We start from the raw sequence: 23,308 nt of genomic DNA, 5'->3' as shown, positions 1-23,308 counted from the left end.
CGGGTTTCAGCTTCTCATGGGCTACACGTGTCCTACAATCTAGCGCTTCACCGATCATGTCCTCAAAAAGGAGCAATACCTGAGAGTCGATACACTTGAAGATAAACCAGAAGATGATGCTACGGCCAGAATATCCCGTTCTTCCAGTCGAAGTTCAGTACGTGTTAAACTAGAGTCCAGGTAGAGCACTAACTTGGACTTTTCGAACAACAGTACATGAATTTTTTGACGTTCAGAAATCTTAATTTCAGGAAAGCCTCAAACTCATGACTAGTTTCTTGTTAGTCCTAGTCTACCATAACTCCAATCGGTCAGGGATTACAAAAATGACACAAAATACAAATGAGCAGTGCTTTAATTTCTCATGAAAACACAACAGACTTGACTTAGAAACGTGCAATTACAGGCGTCTGACGTCTGCTTTACCGACAGTATTATTTAATTATTATTGAGGAATGGACAATACAATCAATAAGTGAAACAATGAGTTGGTTTTACGGCACAGACATATACAAAACATATTATAGCCAAAAGGTTAAGTAGCAAATTCATACTGAATACTGATACATGGAGCTTATATCTTATTATTAACATTTGAATCAATGACAATGATAAAAGACTAAAGGCGATAGCTAGGCTTTTCAAGTTTCAACATATTTATGTTTCAAAAGTCTGCAAGATTTTGAACTGTCTATTTCTTGTAACATGGACACTACACGTTCAATCCTTATTTGAGTGTGAATAAATGCTTATCAAAATGTATATCAGAAATCTCGGCTCAAATGCGCCATTGGATTCGAATTCTATTCCAGTATTTATGGACGGCGCTGGAGTGAACGCCCATTCTTAGATACTGCTCTACTAGTATGTTGGAGACAAAGTCATTATTAATATTAATTATTATATCTAACTGTGCTGTATAATAATACAGTTCACATCAAGACCTCTCTATAAGATATCCCAAAATAAGGGGTATTATATGAGTGGGTACTGGGTATAACTATAAGAGTGATATCATAGTCATACTTGATGGGGTGAACGAGTGGCAGTTGGCTAGATTGTACTGAAGAGAGCGGGATAGGAGGTCCTCGGTGAAGGCTTGAGGAAAAGTCTTCAAGTAAGAGTACTTTAAAAGTAATAAATACAAAAGATATAAGGGAACCTCTTATTTTCGGGATGTCGAGGGGAGGTGCCACTTTGAGGACACTTTGACGTATTGCTTTTGACAAATTGCCTGTACGTTTGTATGCATTACTCGGTTTTCTAATTCTCATGATTGTTGTGAATTTAGTCCCCCATCGCATATCATGAGTGTGAGTGCGGTAAACGATCGTGAGGGAAATTCGGTCAATCATAATCATTATCCTCTCATTAATACAAGACTAATGATGTTGATAAACAGACACTTTCTCAATCTGCGCTTCTTAAATAGGACACTGACAGAAAGAATGCATCTATCAATTTCTGATTTTATTTTCGAACGATTACATTATGTTACTTTTCGTAGCTTTGAGTCTCGCTCTCCATCTTGCTAATGCAGGTAATATTTAACCCTTACGATCCATTGTTGTACCATAAGATTTTCATCGCCTGGCCTGATATGAGGGAGAACAGTTCCCCTCGGTCTCAATTTGAAGGAGCTTACCACTCTTTCTTCAATGGAATTATTGGGATCCACTGCTTGCAAATCATAGAAATAATATGCACCTGTAATCGAATATAAATTAAAGTAGCTAATATAATTTATTACTCATCACTGAATTAACCTTTCAGATCTCAAGTTGAATGTGATCTGTGATGATCAGATGACACTCTGGATTAACGGAGTCCAGACAGACGTTGCCGGACAGGGAGCCTGGAACCAAATGTCCACTATCAGTTTAGGACCAGCTGGAGCTACGAATGTGATCGGGATCAAATGTTTAAACACAGGAGGACCATACGGGATCATGGGCTCCGTCGAAGATGAGTCAGGGAACAATGTTCTCGTTACTGACAACTCTTGGAGCTGCTCAAATGCTGCTGATGCTGGCTGGGAACAGGCAGGCTTTGTAGAGGGAGACAACTGGAACGCAGCATCTTACTACCCCCACCGCGTCTACATCACCAATAACGGACCATGGGCCGCCGCAATGTCAGCCAACAAACAAATCATCTGGACTGCTAGCGCCGCAGATACCACTGTTTACTGCCGAAAAGTAATTTCAGGATGCAGTAAGTATGCCAATTTAAAAAATCATTTCTCAGAAATTTCAGTTTCAGAACATGACTACGACCATGATTCTATGATTGCTTGAAATTGATAATAAAAAATAATAACAAACTTCATATACTACTATTTGAAAACTGCAGGTAACTCAAACTGGGGACAGTATAATGGCAAATACCTAAGTGGTTACAGTGCCGGAGTGGCCAAGTACGATACTGTCTCTGCTGCAGTGGCTGAGTGCCCCAAACGACCTGGTTAGTTTCATTTCCCTTTTGCTTAACGTTTTGGCTTCCCAGAAATCCAAAGTTTTCATGATATTTAATGATTCTGTGTAATATGAGAGAATGCTTCCAGATTGCGGAGGTATAACGTACGAGCCATACTCTGGAAAGTACACTCTAAGAAAGGGGTCCGAGCTGAAAGCTAGTCCATCCAAAGAAATTTCATGGAAAATTAATCCCTGTGAGTACTGAGTATGAATTTTAGAGTGTATTTTTAATTGCTATTTACGGTACAATTTACCGGAGATGAACATCTATAAACGCACTTCTGTGAGTGTACCTATGTCAGTGTAGCTATATAAGAATTATTAATCTACCCCCTTTCTCAGATGCTGCTGGTTTTGCTAGTGCAGTGCTGGTCCAAGACAAGGGTTGTTGGAAGGACACCGCATCCAGAGCCATCATGCCAGTAGAGAAACAGTTCCCTGCTCTCCAAGACAATTACTGGACCCGAGCTGAACCGCTGGGAAAGTGTCTCGCAGCCACCATGTGTTTGGGAAACAATGTCTTCTCTCTTCAGAACGGAGGATGGTGTGCTACAACCGGGGATGCTCAGGACACTTACCAGAAGTTCGGAGCTAGTGACGCTTGCAAACCTGATGGACAGGGTGGCCCCTGGGGTAACCAGGTTTACAAGGTCAACTCCGCTGTTTCGGGTTAGTTTCTTTAATTACTTCTACGAATTTCAAATTTTTAAAATTTTAAAACATCAGAACTATGAATGAGTGACTCTGAAATTTACACACCGAAACAGCTTCAGATCTATCGTTGAATGTGATCTGTGATGATCAGATGTTACTCTGGGTTGATGGTGTTCAGACAAACGTTGCCGGACAGGGAGCCTGGAACCAGATGTCTTCTCTCAAAATTCCTGATACCACTCAGGTGATCGGTATCAAATGTTTAAACACAGGAGGACCTTATGGGATCATGGGATCCATCCAAGATGCGGCTGGTAACGATGTTGCCGTTACTGACAACTCTTGGAGCTGCTCAAATGCTGCTGATGATGGCTGGGAAAAGGCAGACTTTGTAGAGGGAGACAACTGGAACGCAGCATCTTACTACCCCCACCGCGTCTACATCACCAATAACGGACCATGGGCCGCCGCAATGTCAGCAAATAAACAAATCATCTGGACTGCTAGCGCCGCAGATACCAATGTTTACTGCCGAAAAGTAATCCAAAAACCAGGTAACTATGAACTCTGCCTGGTACCTTTCCATTACCTGTCAGGTGTGAAGGTTGTGTTCCTCTTGCACGCGGTCGTATCCTATCTAAGGAAAACCAATTAATATAATTTTTAGCTTTGATACAATCTGTTCATTAATCATCGCAGAAACAATTTAACTTAACACCGTCCTCAGCGATCGTGTCAGTGAATGTAGAGAGTCTGGGGTGCTGGAGGGACACGGCTGTCAGAGCCATAGCTACAATTGAGGGCTCAGTCTCATCTCTTACTGGTTCGTACATTAGCAGAGCTAACGCCTTCGACAAGTGCCTCAAAGCCACCCTCGCCCTCGGAAACAAGGTATAACTATAATATTGATCATCTAATTGTTCTAAAGTCAGTTTTCGGGTCAAAATCGCAGTTATCATGAATAACATTTCATTGTCTTCAATCGCGAGATAATAAAAGGCCATTTAATTATTGGCATTCATTAAGGAATCAGAACATGTCTCTGCCAGATTTCATACTATTTCAAATTCAACAGGTATTCGCCCTACAACACGGAGGTTGGTGTGCCACGGCAGCTAACGCAGGAGACACGTACAAAAAGTACGGTCCAAGCAGTTCATGTGCTGATGATGGCCAGGGTGGACCTTGGGGAAACCAGGTCTACAAGATCAACTGTTAGAGGGGAAGGTAAGTTAAAATGCTGAAATCTTAAATGTTGTTCCTCAGCCTTCTATATGTAAGCTGATACTTATAACGTTAGTTTCAAAATCGAGCAAATGCGCTGTTGCATGTTCATCATTATTTAATTTACCCCAACAGATTAATTTGAGATTAATTATGTGATACTGATTAACTGTTCTAATTATGTTCCTCGTTTCAGGAATGCCGATAGAACAGACCGGTCACAGGGACTGGAAATGGAGTGCGAAAAGAAAAGAAACAAAGAAGATACGAGATGCAAGATTATCGATTACGAGACTATAAGGGTTTCATGTCTAACGATTTTCCATCTTTTATTTTTCGAAAGTTTTGTAGGCGAATGGTAATTTTTGATAAAACTGCTAAAATTTTCAAATACTTTAATCGTTGGATGATCATAATCCTCAAACTATTAAAGTATTTGAAATGTTTAGCAGTTCATCAAAAATGATTGATTCGTTTAAAGGGATCACAATGTTTTAATTTTCAAAAATGATACATATAAATGATACTCAAGTTTGATACCAGTTCAATTATTGCTCCATGTAATTGTATATATCAGATGGGTTGCTATAATATATTTACCCACATTTTTTTTCGTAAAGCTTTTTTTCAAGCACAATCTGTTTTCCTTTTCTCAGCGCTAAACTAAGCTTTAGAGAATGCGGATTTAAACCGATTCCAGTGAGAACTTAATATCCAATACCTATAAGTATAACCAAGGCGATATCGGATATAAAACAAATATTAAATATACGACGATAAATTTTCGATTTTCAGAAAACAAAAGTTACCATAGTCACAGAAACTGTACAGATAATACTCAAAAGTTTCAAAAGAAATGATTTTGTGCGCTGAGTATGGCCGAATCAACATGTTGGTGAACTTTCATGCTAATTCCTTTATCTAATCTGCATGACGAATGACGATGAGTTAGACTTAGAATGCCTCTCATCTTTGAATCAATGTTTAAAACACAAGAATGAGATATAATGGCAATGCGACAGTATCCATGAATAAGATTACAATGATAGAAGTGGTCATAATATGCAGTGGTACTTACATGACAATCGAGATCAAATGTCGACGAAGTGCTTAATGCAAGACGAAAAACAGATTTCCTAACAACAACGTATTATGATAGCCTGAACGTTCCAATAAAGGCCTAAGGTCTTGGGATGAAAATATTTATAAATATTTTCATATAAATATACTCTGCCCTATTCTCATCCATGACCTTACAAATGTCATGATATAATTTTAATACAATTTCATTTAGCTTTGTTACGTTTTAAGTTAGGTTTCGTTTACACAGACAGAGTTTTTTCGTACATTTATTTCAAATGGAATTCTATCTATGTTCTTTGCAACCTTCAAACCGGTTGTTAGGGTGAAGACTGAAGTTCAACAAGGTGTTACTGTTAAGAAGGTTTTAACCTCAGAACCATGTCACTTGTATTGTAACTGTGGATAACGTTAATTTTGATGTTGCATTTAGCTTCAACTTTTTATTGCTGAACAGGAATATTCATTTGGTAGACTCCAGAAACAGCTCATACAGTAATTTAATGGTTAAAATTAAATGCGAGGAAATCCAAAAGAATTATTTCAATGCCATCAGTTCTTCATCTTATTTTGACTGGATCATATTAATGCGTTAAACTTATAATAAGTACTGGCTACTTCAGTACGTTTAATTAAATATGCAAGCCACGGACTACAATTTTGTGGTTGCACATCCTGATTGGATCCATTTGTACAATATAATACATTACTTTTCAGTCCTCAAAAGGAGACGTAGGTACTGCTCAGAGAACAGATCAGGTGTAGATGGGTCAATTTCCTGTCAAAGCATTCCATCTCACACGTTACCCTAGTTGGCAGGTCTATTGTAGTCCCCCTCACCAGGAAACTAATATGTCACCCCTTCTCACTCTCCCGCTCTGCATGTGCTACTACTTGTGGGGCCCCTTCACGCCACCCTACTAATCTGGGGGCGGGAAGTCGGTTTGATCTGTTTTTCTCTGATTCCACCTCTTGAAATCTGGGTGTTCGCCTCTAATCAGTATTTTACACTTTGCATCCGATCATCGGCATGTGGTTTGGTGATGCATGTGTTCTGCTCTTAATCACAAGGGGTGCTGCGAGGGATTACTAATTAGAAGGTCCCCCGAGGGCACCACCGCGCTGCTCTCTCTCCCTCCCTCAACATAAAGTGAGCTGGTGACGCGTTACTTGCCATCTCACTAGATGGGTTTGAGTTGACAGGTATATTGCGGTCCATCCTTATTGGGGAGATCCTATACTTGCTGCTGATTAGTTTTAGTGTCCTAGATCTCAAAGGCAGGTGTAGTGTTTCGTCGATAGAGTTAAATTTTTTGATAAGTACAACTCATAGTCATGGAGCATAGTATTTCGACGAATTGCATTAATTATGGTTCTGCGGAACGGATATTATTATTTCTAATATATTCCCTTACGTCTCTTTGTCATTATTTCCCTGTCCTCGAAATAGACGTCAACGTCTGCACTAATCGATCATCAGCTTTAGTTTTATGCGATCGACTTTGACTTTGCCTATTAAAATAATTTTTACTTTGTACTGTGCTTAGTTTTGAAAAATCTGTTCTATTGAGTGAAATGGACGTTTTTAGCCTAGGAGCATCCTGATAATGAAATGAATAAATTGTCTGGTAGGTTAAACTTAACTATTTGAAAGATCAAAAGCACCCTTCGACTCCTTTTTTATATTGTACGACAAACGTGCAAAGTCGAAAGCTAATTCATCTGTTAAGCTCTTTTTAAGGCCGTCCAATTTTCATATCGATTTATCTTTGGCCTAATACTAATAGCAGCATTTCTTAAACTTCTTCAAATAAGTTGTGAGCCTTGTATTTGTTTCAGAAACCACTTATATTTCGAATATAGAATTAAATTTCCAATGTATCCTTTCTTCTTAGAAAAGCTTATCAAATAAACATTTTGAATTCATTCCACATCGCATAGCTAGGATCGACATAATATTTGATGAATTTGATTTATTGAAGTTCCCTTCATTGTATGCTTTATGATTTTTTTTCACCATCCTGCGTTAAGTCTGAAGCAGGGTTCTTTCATGAAACAATCATTATAAAACCTTTAAAACTGACTCACAGATCTTTCCTTCAGTAAGATGTACATACCAGTAACAAAGAGTTGTGCGGTGCGAGGAGCAGGATGTCCCGGGGACTACAAGCGGAACAATGCTACAGCAAACATGCTCTTAGATATGGGCGACGACAAGCTCCAGTCCGCTATCCAGAAACAGGTACTTTCACAGTTCAGTGTTTATGTTTTAACCTCAGTTTACATATTTAAGTGTTTGGTGTTTAAGTTTGGAATAATCTGTTTTATATTGAATAGTTTGACATATTTGTTGGCCCCAAGGCCCAAGCTGAATTTGAAAGCACTTTAGTTACACATTTCGTTTGCTCTTCTAAATCTGAATAACAAAGGTCAAAGGTGTTATTCCGGTCTGAAACTTTTGGGCGAATTATAAGATAGTAACCACTGTAACAACTAACCTGGGTCATCTTGTACCAATCACGTACAACTACAAAGACATGTTAATTGTTCCCAATTACGCAGTGCTCATTGTTCACAACTTGCCAAAACAACCAATCTGGCAGTTTGACAATCCATGTTTACCACATGCTCTTTACAATGGGAGGAGGACTGTATCAGTGCCATTGTGTGCCCTGACTACATTGTAGTCCAGGCCACAGCTCGTCAGCTGCACAACAATGGACCTGCCCTACAGATCTAAGGCATGTTAAAACAATACAACCAGCTACTTGGCTACAAACTAGCTACAGGGCTGCGCTGTAGTAACTTCTAGCTAATAACTGATACAGTGCTACTTAGCATTAGATCCCCAGTCTGCATGTTTTTATGGATACTTTTAGTTAAAACCTTTGGCTCAGGTCTGAAGTTTGTATAAAATTTCATCTGGTTAAAGTTACAAATTGTCGTGGTCAAGGAAAGTTTACCAGTAAGAATTAGAACTTTGCCCAAAATCCTTACACCGTTTTATCTACACCCGGAAAATATTTGCATTGATATTTTGTGCCACTAGAAATGAATGAGCGGGCCGAATAAAGATTTTTTGAGATTGAGCTGCTAATGGATTTTAATGGCATCGTCTGCTTTGTCCACTGGGGACAAGAGAGGCAGTTTGCATGTAAAGAAATTAATAAGTAGGTTACTTACACGCCAATAAATAGTGAATACCCTTAGGCAATGGAAGCAAGCATAAAGTCAAACATTAAGATGTATCTCTTAGAACCTTCGTAACTTGAGCTTGGTTATGGTGTAAAGTGAGGTCATACCGGTTTAATAATTAAATTTACTTGATTCGCCGTTTAAGTTTATCTGGTACTTATACTCATGTAGTATAGACCATAGGGCGGGAATGTATCGCTAAATCCGGTAGCTTTTGTGTAGATCGTACAAGTTACTCGCACTTTTAGTAAGTAATAAGACCTGCTGTAAAACAATATCAGTTTCAACTGACTTTGAAGATTATGTCACCTAGTATAAGAATTACCCATGAAGTTCCCACTTTGATATTTGTTCCAACAGATAAGCCACAGAAGAACGACCCACAAGCTGTCCGAGCAGAGAAGAAGGAAGATATTGAACAGCAGATTTGAAGATTTGAGAGAAATAGTGCCAGCATGTAGAGACAGTTCCCATACCAAACAAACCATCCTCAGTAAAGGTAAGCTGCTTTCCAAACTTATGAAATGTTTTGAGCCAGGATTTTCTTGGCAGACATGATTTACTATATTACTATTTCCCATTCGCTCTCGTTCATTTCTATACATTTTGTTCATACCAAAAATCAGCCCCTTTATCTCTAAATTATCGCAATTTCTTATAAATTGAAAGTTTTCCGAACTAACATCTGTTCGTGCTACAGCACTGCAGTACATAGACCAGATCATGAAGAATCTCACGTGTCAAGAGGATACTATGATGGTGATGAGTAAGGAACGAGAGAGACAGGCGGACCTTTTGAGGGAACACCAGATGTGGCAGAGAAAGATCGAGTATTTGAGGTATGAACTTTTCTTCTTTCTTATTCACTTAAGTTATGATTACAATATTATAGTAGCCGGAACCCCAAAGGCAAATCTGGGCAAGATGTCAATTTGAGCAGATTTCCCCGGAAATCGAGGATCCCAGTAAACCAGGGTTTTAATTTACTCATTAACATAATTAACATAGTTATGTTATGTTTACTTTTGGACGGTCTAGCTTTTGTGGATCTCAGAAAATCCCGGTTAAAGGAAATCCCGGTGAATCAGGGATCGTGCCAATAAATCAGGGATGGGATATCGTGCAATCAATAGTAGTAATTTTGATATTGGAATTTTGCAACACCCTTCTTGAGTTTAACTCGTGCACCGTCTGTCCAGATCAATTTATCTCCAATTATCGTACTTGACAGTCATCCAAACAAAACACTGAAGAGTTAATTAATTTCCAGAGACCTGTGTAAACTCTAGATCTTGCTCACGCCGCGGATTTGTTGACAAATCAAGTCACAATCGGCCATTGTGAGAAAGGTGCTAATATACAAGTGACCAAGAGTCCGCCCCACGTTTTAACAAAAGATACTTCCTCTCTAATGGGCCTGACAGGCACATGCCACACAGCACATGTGCTAAAATTACCGGCCCCCAAAATTCTTGTAAAATCAAGAGCGGATCGGGCCCGATTTAATTAGGGTGTCCACTCTGTAGCAAGTATCCATGTGAAGATCCGAGAATATAAAATCTGGTAACGTGGCCGCCCCAGGGGTCGCCCGGTGCCAATTAAAGGGAGCCTGATTGATCACATGCCCAGGTGTCATGCGGCCAAGTCGGCTACAAGAGCTGCAAAGCACCTTCTTAAATTGACACTACATCAATATTAACGAAAACACAATTAACATTACACTCTTGAGTAGAAAAATGGGGAAAATGTTCACGTTTTTCCGTACAGTATCGTTACGCAGTATTAGGGAGATCAGAGTACAAAGTAATTCAATGTTGCTGACTCAAGAGTAAGGCCAGATGTTTAAGTGATATATTGTCCATTCAAATTGTTATTACTTATTGGGTAAAATCTGATGTAACACGTTATGAACATAAGATCGAGTAGGTACAACCCAAGCTAGTCTTTCGCATCTTTAGCTACCAATACCAACCAATACCAACAATTTCAGGATGAATCAGACAACACGAACGATGCATCATTTCAACATGATGGTACCTAACATGAACCAGATGAACATGCCTAAAATACCCACAGAAGCAATGTGAAAAACTGAGAGATCACATATTCTAATACAGATAAATCCAGCTCGCAGTGCAGCAATCAGATGAACGAAGTACCTTCTTAAATGACCAAGGACCAGATATGATCAGGCATGATGGACTTTGAAAAATTCACACTATTAAAGAAAAGTATAGGTTGTGACCTTGACTGTTTACATTGATAAAGAATGTGTTCAGTAATGTTTGAAGTGATTTATATTTGTGGAAACATTCACCAAATGATGTCATAGCAAATTATGATTAAATCTAATTCAGTTCACTCTCCTAAATCGATCATGCCTATAACATCTCCGATTATTGCATGCATGTACTTTCTTTAGTACATAAGATTATAAGCGGACAATTAATAATAATATAAACCAGTCATTATTCAGACATCCTATGCGGTTTAGCCATCATTGCTTTAGGGGTCAATCGAACAATGATCTCGATGCTAATATTTTGCACCGATAAGTTCACAGCTAGCTTTGACTCTCCATTTTACTTCAATCGTGAAATGTAAAATTAGATTTTGGAGGATATTAGAGGTATTGGTAATAATATTTGTGATATTTATATTAACAATTCTGATATTTGATGATAACTAAAAATTGAATATTTACTACTATATCAATACAGTAGAACACCGGAATGCCTAACGGTATTGCTCTCGTGAAAATTCTTACACCATAATAAATGTCTTGAAATTTAGATCGTCAGAATAAGATTCCAGAGGCCCCACATAAATTTCTTTATAATTCATCTGGCTACTGTACCGAACAGTATTTCAGGGTTTAACTGTGTCTCTGTTACTACAAAATACAAATAAAACACGCTCATTATGGTAAGGGGGCTAATCCACAATTAATCTTAAAAATCAAATCAAAAAAGAAATGTACAATACATTTTACTTAAAGAGTATATATTAACTATAACATAATCTAAACAAAATTGTACTATGTGTCGTATCCACAAAGCTGAAAGAAGAAATTCATGTCTACGAATCCACAACCATACAAATCAAGAGATATCTGTGAATAGAAGGTACATTAAGATAACAATTTGTCAAAGCAATGAAAACTGAGCAAATTGAATGCAAGTTAAAGACTGGGTTATCCTTTAATTAATTAATTAATTAATTGTCCTAAATGGTTGAAAAACATTTATATTCGGCAACCCAATTGTTCCAGGTTTCTCTAAATTCCCAACAAATGAATGCTAAATTGAAAAGAAAGGCATTATGCAGTATGCACGCGTATCAAAATAAAAATCAGCAGTTCACTAGTCACTACTCTACCAACATGGTGATCAAGAGGCAACACAAGTCCGCCCGAAGGATTCTGGTTAAACGAATAGAGTCATGCACGAGTTCCTATTTGGGGCCAGTGTAAGGCGGATACTGCCCGGGAGGGTATTGGCTGGGCGGGTATTGCCCGGGTGGGTACTGGGCTCCGGCGTTTTGACCTGGTGGGTATTGTGGCCGGGTGTTTTGCCCTGGTGGGTATTGCCCAGGTGGGTACTGAGCAGCGGGAGGGTAGTTTCCGTAAGCAGCAGCAGCAGGTCCAGGGTAAGTGTAGTAACCACCGTATGCTGGCATACCGTACGGCATGTTGTACGACGGCTGGTAACCTACACCTGGGAGATATTATCTGTTTACTATTATAATTATATAGTGTGGGATTTGGGGTATCTTGTGAGATATTTAGTAAGTAATTTCATGATGAAACCAGCTTTAGTTAAAGATAATGTGCTTGGGTGTATCCCAAATTGTGATTAGTTAAACAGCTGATGAATGACAGTGCTGGATAGTATTCGTTACCTCCGCTTGGCAGTGTACCACCGTAGTTGTACTGTTGGGGTGCGCCCTGAGCAGCGAGGGGTGGTGCTTGGGGGGCGGGTGCTTGCCCCATTGGGGAGGCAGTGGCTTGGGGGAGCGGGGCTGGTGCAGCTGAAACAATAAATACATAATAACACTTACACTTTACAGTGCAATGATTCAGTCCAGAAGCAACATTAAAGTGCGGAAAACTTATGCGAAAAGTGCGATTCCGCACCCGCCACGCTTTAATATGTTGACTCTGATAAATCAGCTTAAAATTTGAAAAGGTAAATAAATTCTTTTTAAAATATTTGTCTAGGGCTGTATATTATTTTACATGCCACATGCACTGTTGGCACAATCAAATTATACGCGTCTTTACTGACAGTGGGGGGGGGGGGGGGGGGGGGTGTAACCCAAAAAAACCCAAAAAAACCCAATCCCAGTATTACCTTTTTCAGGGTAGGAGTTGGGTTTTTTTGGGTTTTTTTACAAATTTTTCATTTGAAGGAAATAAAATCATGTAGGCACCTAGCAAAACAATTATCAGTACAATATCACTGTTGTGGTTCATCACTACAACATTACAATAGATATAATCGCTTAAATATCACCCAAAAGCAGTATTTTATTCACTGATGTGCTCAGAAGAAGTTGGCCATCCAGATATGATTACATTACAGAAACCATGCTCTATCTCCAACTGAAAGAATCTTGCAGTTACCATCAGCTGCATGATCACATGTGATATTAAGTGATATCTTCGCTTGTTTATGGCCCTGGAGCCGCTAAAATCTTGACTGGGATGGCATTCGATCTCGCCCTCCATTGAGGCAAACCTCAACAGCCGTATCATGATGCAGAGCATCACCATACACAGTTACTATTTTCGCCCATTCCTCTGATGAGTCAATATCCTCCACTTCCTCTTCTTCATCATCTGTTTCCGCTTCGTCACTCTCTGCTCCGTCAGAAGATGGTTGGAAAGCCTCTCCTTCAAAGTTACAGTGTTCTTGAAGGAGTTCTCTACCCCTTGAGACTCCCTTATTCATAGCTTGTAACAATCTTGGGATTGAAGTATCTTTACCTCTAAATAGTTTCTCTGCTTTCGGATGCGGTATAACAAGCTTGTTGCGAGAGTGGGCAACTGTTACAGGGATCAAACTTTTGCCGAGTGCATCAAGCTCGAGGGAACGGTTTGATTTGCCCATGCCAACCAACATATCCTTAGAACACAGATTAGTTATAATGCCTGCATGGAGGCCTATGCGCAGGAAAGCATAAAGTTTGCTCGCAGGCATCGGATGTAAACAGCCAGGGCATAAAGTGTTGATAACTGTTGTCAGCTGTTACACTGAGAATGTACAGCATCAGACCCTCGACTGTAATAATCGCATCATCAAAATTTTTACAAGTAGGCAGGTGGTCTTTCAATGGTTGTGTGAAGCTTAGGTGGCCCAAGGCGTCACCGCTGGATAGAAGCTGGGTGGAAGCCCTGGTGACTGGTCTGATGTGAAGCTCCCAGAACTTTGAAAAGGGGTATCCTGCTGGTGCCCTCTTCCAGACACTCATCGGACAGCATGATGAAAGCCACTACCTCCGCGTGGTGAAGACTGGATACTGGACAGGGGGTCCAGGCTAAAGGCAGGACGGTCGACGGGAGCCCCGGAAGTTCAATAATTTGATCTATCGACTCCTTAACTTTTGGTCTACAAGAGGCTTTGAGACTCGTAAATCGTTACTGTGGATTGCACAGTAGCTAAAGAGGTGTTGGCTGTTACCCTGTTCAACCTAGTCTACTATGACCCAGCTAGACTGGACCACACTCTGGTAGTCAGGATACGGCTCCCTATGCCCGGGGTACCGGGTAACGAGGTAGTCAGGGGAAGGGTTAGTCCCCGCTAAAGTGTGGCTCTGTTCTCACTCTAACCTCCTTATGCTTTGGGATAAAATCGGACAGTCCCACACTTGAGCAGGTGACGATTGGGTAAGGATTACAACTGATGCTGTTGGGTAGAAAAAGGAAGTGTCACATTTGTCTTGTATAGCATATGTTCGTGCAATTACATGCTCAAGATATCCAAGATATTATGGTGAGAGTTAAAGATGGCTATTGTTCAAGCGGATGCCCTTAACCTTTTAGTGGCGCAAGAGTTAAGAACACAATCCACTGCCAATGTGCAGGGGACTGCACAGGATTGTGAGCCAACTGAAAAGTCAAGATGAAGTATATCAACAGCTTAAGGGTTAAAGCCTCTTATTTTACTAGTGGAAGTGGTTGCCGGGGTAATAACGCTGCTATTACAGAAGCTGATGACTCGGTCTCCACAACACGACAGCCTATTTCTACAGAAAGTCAAACAAGAAAACAAACAAAAAAATATGAACATCAATTGTATTGTATCATGTAAAAGGACTGCTAAGGTTAGCACATTTAACATAAGAACAGCCAGAGAACAGCACAAATGCATCGAACTTGCAGAACTATTTTCTCGAAGCAAGCTGCACATCCTTGGCCTGCAAGAACATCATGTAGTGCATTCTGAGCCTACCAGGATAGAAAAGATGAACAAAGGGAATCATCTAGTGACCTCATCTGCGTGGAGAAACGCAGCTGGCGCTTCTAATGGGAGAGTAGGAATCATCTTGACGAGGACAGCATATGAGGCTATTTAAGTCTTATAAAATCTTACAGCGCAAGGATCCTCACCATGTCTTTCAATGGAAAGCGCAGGCTCACTGTCATCACATGATACAGTCATACAGAAGCCTCATCTGATGAGGAGCTGCAGAAAATCTCTTTTGTCTAAAACCAAGCATCTTACTGTTAATTTAGTAGAAGAGGAGCCACACACAATAACTTCTAAGGACGGACATGCCTTAGAGGAAGTTGAGGATTTTTTCTACCTAGGAGCCTGGACAAGTACAACAGAGCACGCCTTTAGGGTACGCAAGGCCAAGGCATGGGCTGCCTACCACAAAATGAAGGCTATATGGAGGTCCAATTTGCGCAGAGATTTAAAGATCCGTCTGTTTCAAGGCTACAGTTGAATCAATCTTCCTGTATGGAACGGAAACGTGGACAATGACAGAATCTTTGAAAAGAATAGACGGATGTTACAGTAGAATGCTTTGGATGGCCCTAAACGTGGACTGGAGAGAACATCGCACCAACAAAGAGGTCTTTGGATCACTCCCAAGAGTTAGTTCGAAGATACAGGCCAAAAGAATGAGGTTTGCTGGGCACATCCAGAGATCCAGCGATATGATGACCTGGCAGTACACCAACTTCTCCTTCGGGAACCTAGCCATGGGACCAGAGGGAGGGGCAGACCACCGCTCACCTTCGTCGATAACCTAATAAGTGACACCGTACTCAAGAACACTGGGGAGATTAAGGAGCTTATGGCGGACAGAAAGCTTTGGAGACACATCATTGAGACTCGGACTCTGAAGCTGCCTTGAGTCAAGTAATTTAAGTCATGTGCTTTGACCTTCGTCATAGCCTCTTTCAATGACATGGACAGGAGAACACATTTGCCACATTTGGCACATTTCCACTTTCTGCATTCATATGGATTATATTTTGATGAACTAGACATCCTGTTTGCTATCGTGATAACATACTGTTAATATAAAGACACTTATATAAACTATCTATTAAGTTAAGACATGAGAACAACAGGTAGGTAAGACCCAGTGGGAATAATTCACATTTAATACAACAAATGAAATGGCTAGAATTTTGTTAAAATTTTGTTTAAAAAACCCAAAAAACCCAAAAAAACCCAATCCCAGTATTACCTTTTCTTGGGTAGGAGTTGGGTTTTTTTGGGTTACACCCCCCCCCCCCCCCCCCCCGACAGTCATAAGGAATGCGGGGCCAATTGTAAGTTATAACCGCCATCAGTGCATAGCTAGGTACGTTACTTATCAAACATCACTTGACCATATTTTTCAGAACAATATTTTGAAATGAAATGAAATGAATGAATTAACATCAATGTATTACAATTACATTTACAAAAGACCAAAATATCTACAATGAGGCAACAGTATGAGTTATGAATGATTTATGGATGATTAAAAGGTTCAATCGATTTTACAACACAAACAATCATGTATCAAGGCCGGGTGTTATGTCCTGGTGGGTGTTGCCCTGGTGGGTATTGTCCTGGTGGGTGTTGCCCTGGTGGGTATTGTCCTGGTGGGTGTTGTCCTGGTGGGTTCGGTGCAGTGGGAGGATAGTTTCCGTATTCAGCAGGTTGAGGGTAAGTGTAGTAACCACTGTATGCTGGCATACCGTACGGCATGCTGTAGGACGGCTGGTAACCTACACATGTATTACAATTACAATTTATACAAGACAAAATATCTACAATGAGGAACAGCATGATCATGAGTTATGAATGAGTTATGAATGATCAAAAGGTTCACTTGATTTTACAACACAATCAATCATATCAAGAAATTATATCGATATCATTCCATCATGCTGAATGCTGATTATAAAATTATCATAGTAGCTTATAGAAAAATAATATCTAGATACTGATTGCTCAAGCTACGTTTGATTTATAGAGATCAAAATAGAATCGACGCTGGCAACTCAAAAGGATTTTTAGGTGCAAATTTTAAGATTGATGCAAGCGATTAAAGATGACGAAAGTAAGGCAGATGAGGGTTGATAATCATACCAGGAGTTGGCCTAGGAGCGGGTGTGGAGTACACTGGAGATGAGGGAGCTGCAGCTGCAGGAGGGGCTGCTGCCGCCGCTGTAAATCATTGTTCAATTTGTGAAGATGCTTGTCGTATGTTATTGGATATTAATAGAAAGTCTTAGTGTGAAATTAGTGTAGAAGTGAAATCTAAAATAATATGGATTGTTAGTCGGAATTCCAGAGACCTATAATTTACCAAAGTGACTTCTTGCTTCAAATCAGCCACGTTACAGATCAGTAAAGTTGTTACACGAGGTTACAATATTATTCTTGGTTCTTACTATTTCATTTATTTCCAGTAAAATGGGGTCTTCATTCGAGAAATACTGGCAGTAAAAACTGGGGTATATTGAATCTAAGATAAAGCGAATTCGTCCTTAAATAGTAAATATCATCAAGAAATGCAATCACCACAGCACACAGATATTTAAAGCTGTCACTTACAAGATTGGGCAGCTTGTTGGTGGAATTGAGGAGGATCTGGTCTGGTCGGTGGAGCTTTGTTAGCCAGACTTCCTTGTAAGCTCCTACGCAGATTAAAACAGTTATGAGAATATATTAAGTGTTTTGGTTGCTGGTTCAGGGGGGGGTCCACGTTAAAAAAAGTTTAAAAAGTTAAATTAATTAATGTTAAATTTCAAAATTCAGGCTTAGAAAGTTTAACTTTTTTAACATAAATTCAAATTTGGGTTGAAATTGCAATGGAGTGAATATTCTAGACTAGTTTACTTTTAGGTCATGCGTTGGTATTTTTGTTCATTAGTCATTACATGTAGGAAAATCTATCAGTTCCTGAATTTCGAGAGAAGGTTAAAACCTTTATGGAAGTGAAACTTCTGGAAAAGAATCAATATGTTAAAGATTTGGTGACCAAGCATGATAGAACATTTAAAGTTGTGTATGTCAATTATGGAAGAGACTACACTACTGTTGGGATTAAAGTGTCTCCTGAGATAAGGCATTTCCTGTTAAACAATCAGTCCATTTACATAGGAAATTCCAGATGTAAAGTAGTTGATAGATTTGATCTTAAGCAGTGCTTCCGATGTCAGAAACTGGGACACATTTCATGCAAGGAAACTGATGTTATTTGTATGTATTGTAGTGCATCACACATAACCCGGGCTTGTCCCTACAAAGAGGTCAGAAGAAGTCACAGATGCACCAACTGCTCACACTCCACTTATGAATCATACAGAGAATCTTGTAACACCCATCACTCTGGTGCTGAAAACTGTCCCATAATAATGCTGGAGAAAGAGAGTCTTCGACAAAGAACAGAGTACTCAAAAAACATGTAAAGACTACGCTTCTCAACCTAAATGTCGGACTGTTTAACGCGAGGTCACTTGCACTATGTAATAAAACTGCACAAGTATTTGAGCAACTGTCTGACTCCAATATCAATGCCTGTTTCCTGACAGAAACTTGGCTACGTAAGGGAGATACGTCAAAAATAGCGGAAATTAAAGACCTAGGTTATAATATTGTTCACCAATCTAGAGCTGGTAGAGGAGGTGGTGTCGCTATTGCCTTTAAGAAAGATCTTAGCTTCAATAAACGTCCTACAAAGACCCATAAATCCTTCGAACATGTTGAGTGTGTGCTGAAGTCAAGTTCCAATGACCTTCTTCGTTTCTGCTGTGTCTATCGATCTTGTACGGCTAAAATGTCCAAAATGACAGACTTTTTACGGGAATTTGATGAATATCTTGACAGTCTAACTCACCTTCCAGGTAGACTGATCATTGCTGGAGACTTCAATATCCATGTCGAAGACCTCACTGATCCTGATACGATAAATTTTATCCATCTCATATCAAACTATGGCCTCATCCAGCATATTTCCAGTTCAACACACATTGGGGGTGGAATCTTATTGACTGCAACTCTGCCACAGAACTCTATAACAAAGAACTTCGCAGAATTCTTGATAAACATGCTCCCCTTATCTGTTTTAGCATTAATCCTGATCAAAGCAAGTGGGTGGACACAAAATGTCAAACTGCCAGAAGGAAACGAAGAAAAGCTGAATTTGACAACCGGAGACTACAAACTGCAGATTCAAAATTGGACTATAAAAAAGCTGTTAAGCATGCTGAGGCAGTTATAAACACCACTAGACAGCTATACTATGAACATCGTCTGCAAAGCTGTGAGGACAATAAAAAAGATACCTACAAAATGGTTAATCAGCTGATGGATCGGGACATATCTAAAAACTTAAAGCCTAATAACAAACCTGCTTTTAAACTCTATGTGAGGAGATGAAAGAGTTTTTCAATGATAAAGTGGAAAAGATTTACTCTGCCATTAACAATGATACTGCAGCTGACATTCTACTTGACCACTCAGAACCATTTCAAGGTGAAGCCTGGAGCCAATTTAAAACCATAAGCGACAATGATCTCAAAAAGATTCTTTCTGACCTTAACAAAAAAGAATGTGAAGAGGACCCCATCCCTCTAAAACTTCTAATGCAGTGTTTTAATGAAGTTAAACCAATTGAGTCATTTATTATCAATGACTCACTTGTCACTGGAAAATTTCCGTCAGTCCTAAAGAGTGCTCTTGTCAGACCAGCCATCAAAGATGATAAAGGAGATGTCAATAGCTTCAACAACTATAGACCGATTAGTAACTTACCTTTCCTCTCGAAACTCATTGAAAAGAGTGTCCAGAAACAGATGACCAAACATCTTGACTATCACAATCTTCATGCTGAGCATCAAAGTGGTTATAGGTCAAATCATAGCTGCGAAACTGCAACCCTTACCATCTACAATGATCTTCTTTGTATCAGTGACATGAAAAGCAAGGTTATCCTCCTCCTTTTGGACCTCAGTGCTGCTTTTGATACTGTAAATCATCACTTGCTCCTAAAAAAACTAAAAAAGGATTTTGGTTTTGAAGGTACTGTTCTCGAATGGTTTACATCATACCTTAATAACAGATCCTTCACAGTAACTATTGATAAATGAAGATCAAAGAGATGCTTCCTTAGAATTGGAGTCCCGCAAGGTTCAATCCTAGGTCCAATTCTGTTTATACTTTACACAAAGGAGCTCAACCAGATCGCAAAGAGACATGGATTTAACATCCACATGTACGCAGATGACACTCAACTGTACATTGAGTTTAACCCACTATTTCGAGATCTGTCAACAATCGAAGAGAGAATAACAAATTGTTTTGAAGATATTAAGACCTGGATGACCCAAAATAAACTCAAACTGAACCAAAACAAAACAGAAGCTCTTGTAGTACAGACCAAGAACAGTTACTCTTCATGTCCAGTCGATTCAATACAGTTTGACAATGCAGCTGACCCTGTGGATGCATCCCGCACAGTGAAAAGTTTAGGTGTCCTATTTGATCAATTCCTAACATTTGAAGATCAAATAAATTCAATTATCAGTTACTGCAACATCCATCTGAGGAACCTTCGAGTTATAGGCTCAAAGCTTAACTATGATCTAAAAAGACAGCTCATTCACTGCTTGATCTTTTCAAAACTAGACTACTGCAATGGACTAGATTATACAGTTTACCCGATCTTCTCATAAAGAAACTCCAGAAGGTACAAAATTCCTGTGTTCGATTCTTGTTTGGTTGGAAAGCTATCAAAAAATGGGACTGTGTCACTCCATTCCTGAAAAAAGCCCATTTTCTTCCAATACGACAACGAATAGAGTATAAGATTGCTCTAACCGTGTTCAATTGGGTCAACAACATAGCGCCGGAGTATATCACCAAATGTATTGACATCAAGAGTCAACCTGTACGTGTACTAAGAACTGAAGAAGACTATTTCCTCCTAAATGTTCCCCCTATTTCAAACTATGGTAAAACCGAGAGAAGATTCAGCTACTGCGGACCCTCTGTTTGGAATCAGCTTCCTTATCAATTGAGAACACTAACCGATATCGTCTTATTTAAAAAGAAACTAAAAACTCATCTCTTTGAAAACGTATTTGTATAAGTATCATGTAAACTACCTTTCTCATAAAATCCATACTTCATAAAAATAAGTTCTTATGTACATGTTACTCATGAGTCGCTTTAGATGGTTTGAACTGAATCTTTGGGTTTTGAGTTCTTTATGGCTATAAAGCGATGTATAAATTCCTATTATTTATTATTATTATAAAAGTATCAATACAATTTGTGTTTCCTGACGAGGAGGGCCAGGGGATGTTATTTTCGTGGATTCTAACATTCTCCCTTCACGATATTAGCTACTCCTCTAATAAGGATCCGTTTGGCTGCATGCAGGATAGTCAGCCGATGACATTTGTCAAATATTTCCAACTTGTTCAGGTCACTTTCCTGAACACACTGGAGATTACTGGACTGGGTGATCCAAATCCCGCCTCTTCCAACTGTTCCGTGTAACATTCCAGACCATATCGTGACAGCCACCCTTCTAATGAGTATTGGTCGGGCTGCGAGCCATTTCCTTGGGTCCCGACTGAAGTCTGACTGTAATGTTCATCCCCCAAATACTCTGCCCACTCCTTCCCAGTTTCTGAAGTCCCGTTATACTTGGCATCAATAGCATTCGCTACTACCTGTAATCTGTCCCGCAATTCCAACCCATTGACCACTACTGCAACTGTGTACTTGTGGTTGGCCGACAATTGCTCTTTCCTATTATATGAATGATTATATTAGTAAATTATACAATTATGTGTATATATAGATACAAGGTGTTTTTTTTGTATGAGTTATCAAATCAGTTACAACTACAGAAAACAATTGCAAGAGCGAGGTACTACTAGTACTAAAGGTCAACACTCATAATTGAGTTTAATTTGGGTAATTATGTTAAAATTTGAACCGATTAGTCAGCCAAAATCTGATTTTTAATTTATGTTAAAAAAGTTAAAAAAGTTAAAGTAATTAATGTTAAATTCCAAGATCTCGATCTTAGAATTTAACTTTTTTAACGTGGACCCCCCCCCCTGGTTCAAGCTTTAACATCGAGTTAAATTATGAAATCAATCATCAAAAGTTTATTTTACAACTGAGTATCATAAATTTGACCAAGAAGGCTTACTTCATAAGATCCTCTTTTTCGGTGTTTCTAGCCAAAATGAAGTCGTTGACATTACTCTGATAAGTAGTGAGAATCTTGGTCAAGTTGTTGTAGAATTTGGTACCCTCAGCTAAATTGCTCATCAACTCGATGAAAGCATCATAACCCTGGGCCAGTTCGCTCATCATTTCAGATCTAGGGTCTGAAGTAGCGCCGGTCTTCGATTGTACGAACTCGTCGTTAGCACACTAGAAATGGAGGGTTATTTCAGGGAAGTGGAAGATTTGATTTGTCTAAAAAGATAGATTTGAATAGGAAATGTACTTTGAGATCGTTCAGACAGTGGAACGATGTGAGAGGAAACTAACCGTAATCTTTGCGATGAGTTCGTCCTGCTGCCTGACACTGTCCACCACTGCTGCCTGTTGAGGTCCGTATGTTTTTTCTAAGTGTTCCGTGCTCAGTCCTTCATCATTGAACAGATTCGACTCCGTATTCAGCTGTGAAAACTTCTCGACTGAAAATAGTTTACGTAGTAACAAAATTACTACTAAATAATTGATGAAGATTCCCTACAAATATCAAATATCAATGCAGATTGCAAGACAATAAACTCTCACGAAGGCTGCCGATATCGATACTCTACAAAAAGACGGTCATAAAATAGCAGTCTTACTTATTTCTTCAGTGTCACCACCAGCTTTAAACTTCTGTTCAAGTGCGTCCCGCTCTCCTTTCAAAAGCTTGATCTGATCCATAAACGATTTGAGGGACGCTACTGCCTGAAAGATTTGACTGTAATCACTAACAGTTATACAGAAGAAGCCTGCATTTACATTGCCACGTAACGAAATCAGAAGTGATGAAAATCTCTGATTCCAGAATAAACTTACCTTCTGCCCCTGTCCGGATAAGGATTGAGCTCCTCCTACTGGTATACTGTCAATCAGTGTGCTCTGAAGAAGGATTAATTACTGACACCGAATGGAACTCTACAGCCAAAATTGTAATTTATTGGA

General features: G+C 39.4%; 3 protein-coding genes across 11 annotated transcripts in view; 2 read left to right on the top strand and 1 right to left on the bottom strand.

The window, feature by feature from the left end:
• Positions 1–1,378: 1,378 nt before the first annotated feature.
• On the top strand, positions 1,379–4,711 carry LOC134826584 (uncharacterized). 2 transcript variants are annotated; one of them, XM_063839009.1, is made up of 9 exons: positions 1,379–1,540; positions 1,774–2,214; positions 2,353–2,463; positions 2,564–2,671; positions 2,820–3,146; positions 3,245–3,685; positions 3,859–4,022; positions 4,207–4,358; positions 4,552–4,711. In XM_063839009.1, exons 1-8 carry the CDS (start codon positions 1,492–1,494, stop codon positions 4,348–4,350), a joined length of 1,785 nt encoding a protein of 594 aa, XP_063695079.1. In that variant the 5' UTR covers positions 1,379–1,491; the 3' UTR covers positions 4,351–4,358; positions 4,552–4,711. The 2 variants fall into 2 exon arrangements, with proteins under 2 accessions (XP_063695079.1, XP_063695080.1); XM_063839010.1 differs by lacking the exon at positions 2,820–3,146 and having other exon boundaries at positions 1,442–1,540; positions 3,251–3,685.
• Positions 4,712–7,539: 2,828 nt separating this feature from the next.
• Positions 7,540–11,317, top strand: LOC134811627 (uncharacterized). The gene is made up of 4 exons (XM_063818623.1): positions 7,540–7,677; positions 8,991–9,129; positions 9,331–9,469; positions 10,621–11,317. The coding sequence occupies exons 1-4, from the start codon at positions 7,543–7,545 to the stop codon at positions 10,715–10,717; spliced, it is 510 nt and encodes a 169-aa protein (XP_063674693.1). The 5' UTR covers positions 7,540–7,542; the 3' UTR covers positions 10,718–11,317.
• A 233-nt stretch (positions 11,318–11,550) lies between these two features.
• The window catches only part of LOC134811620 (programmed cell death 6-interacting protein-like), a 118,208-nt gene continuing 106,450 nt past the window's right edge, over positions 11,551–23,308 (bottom strand). For 2 of the 8 annotated variants that reach the window (XM_063818608.1, XM_063818609.1), the window contains 8 exons: positions 23,183–23,245; positions 22,966–23,071; positions 22,658–22,806; positions 22,311–22,537; positions 17,696–17,778; positions 17,228–17,305; positions 12,531–12,659; positions 11,551–12,346 (listed from right to left, as the gene is read on the bottom strand). In XM_063818608.1, coding sequence (XP_063674678.1) covers positions 12,084–12,346; positions 12,531–12,659; positions 17,228–17,305; positions 17,696–17,778; positions 22,311–22,537; positions 22,658–22,806; positions 22,966–23,071; positions 23,183–23,245 — 1,098 coding nt within the window. In that variant the 3' untranslated portion in view covers positions 11,551–12,083. Of the gene's footprint in view, positions 12,347–12,530; positions 12,660–16,502; positions 16,864–17,227; positions 17,306–17,695; positions 17,779–22,310; positions 22,538–22,657; positions 22,807–22,965; positions 23,072–23,182; positions 23,246–23,308 lie in introns of those variants that run through there. The other 6 variants (XM_063818611.1, XM_063818612.1, XM_063818614.1 and 3 more) reach the window with 5 other exon arrangements.

Source organism: Bolinopsis microptera, chromosome 2 (assembly GCF_026151205.1).
Source record: "Bolinopsis microptera isolate Bmic1 chromosome 2, MBARI_Bmic_1.0, whole genome shotgun sequence".
NCBI lineage: Eukaryota > Metazoa > Ctenophora > Tentaculata > Lobata > Bolinopsidae > Bolinopsis > Bolinopsis microptera.
The sequence above is the reverse complement of the archived record's forward strand: the minus strand, read 5'-3'. Positions and strand labels throughout refer to the sequence as shown.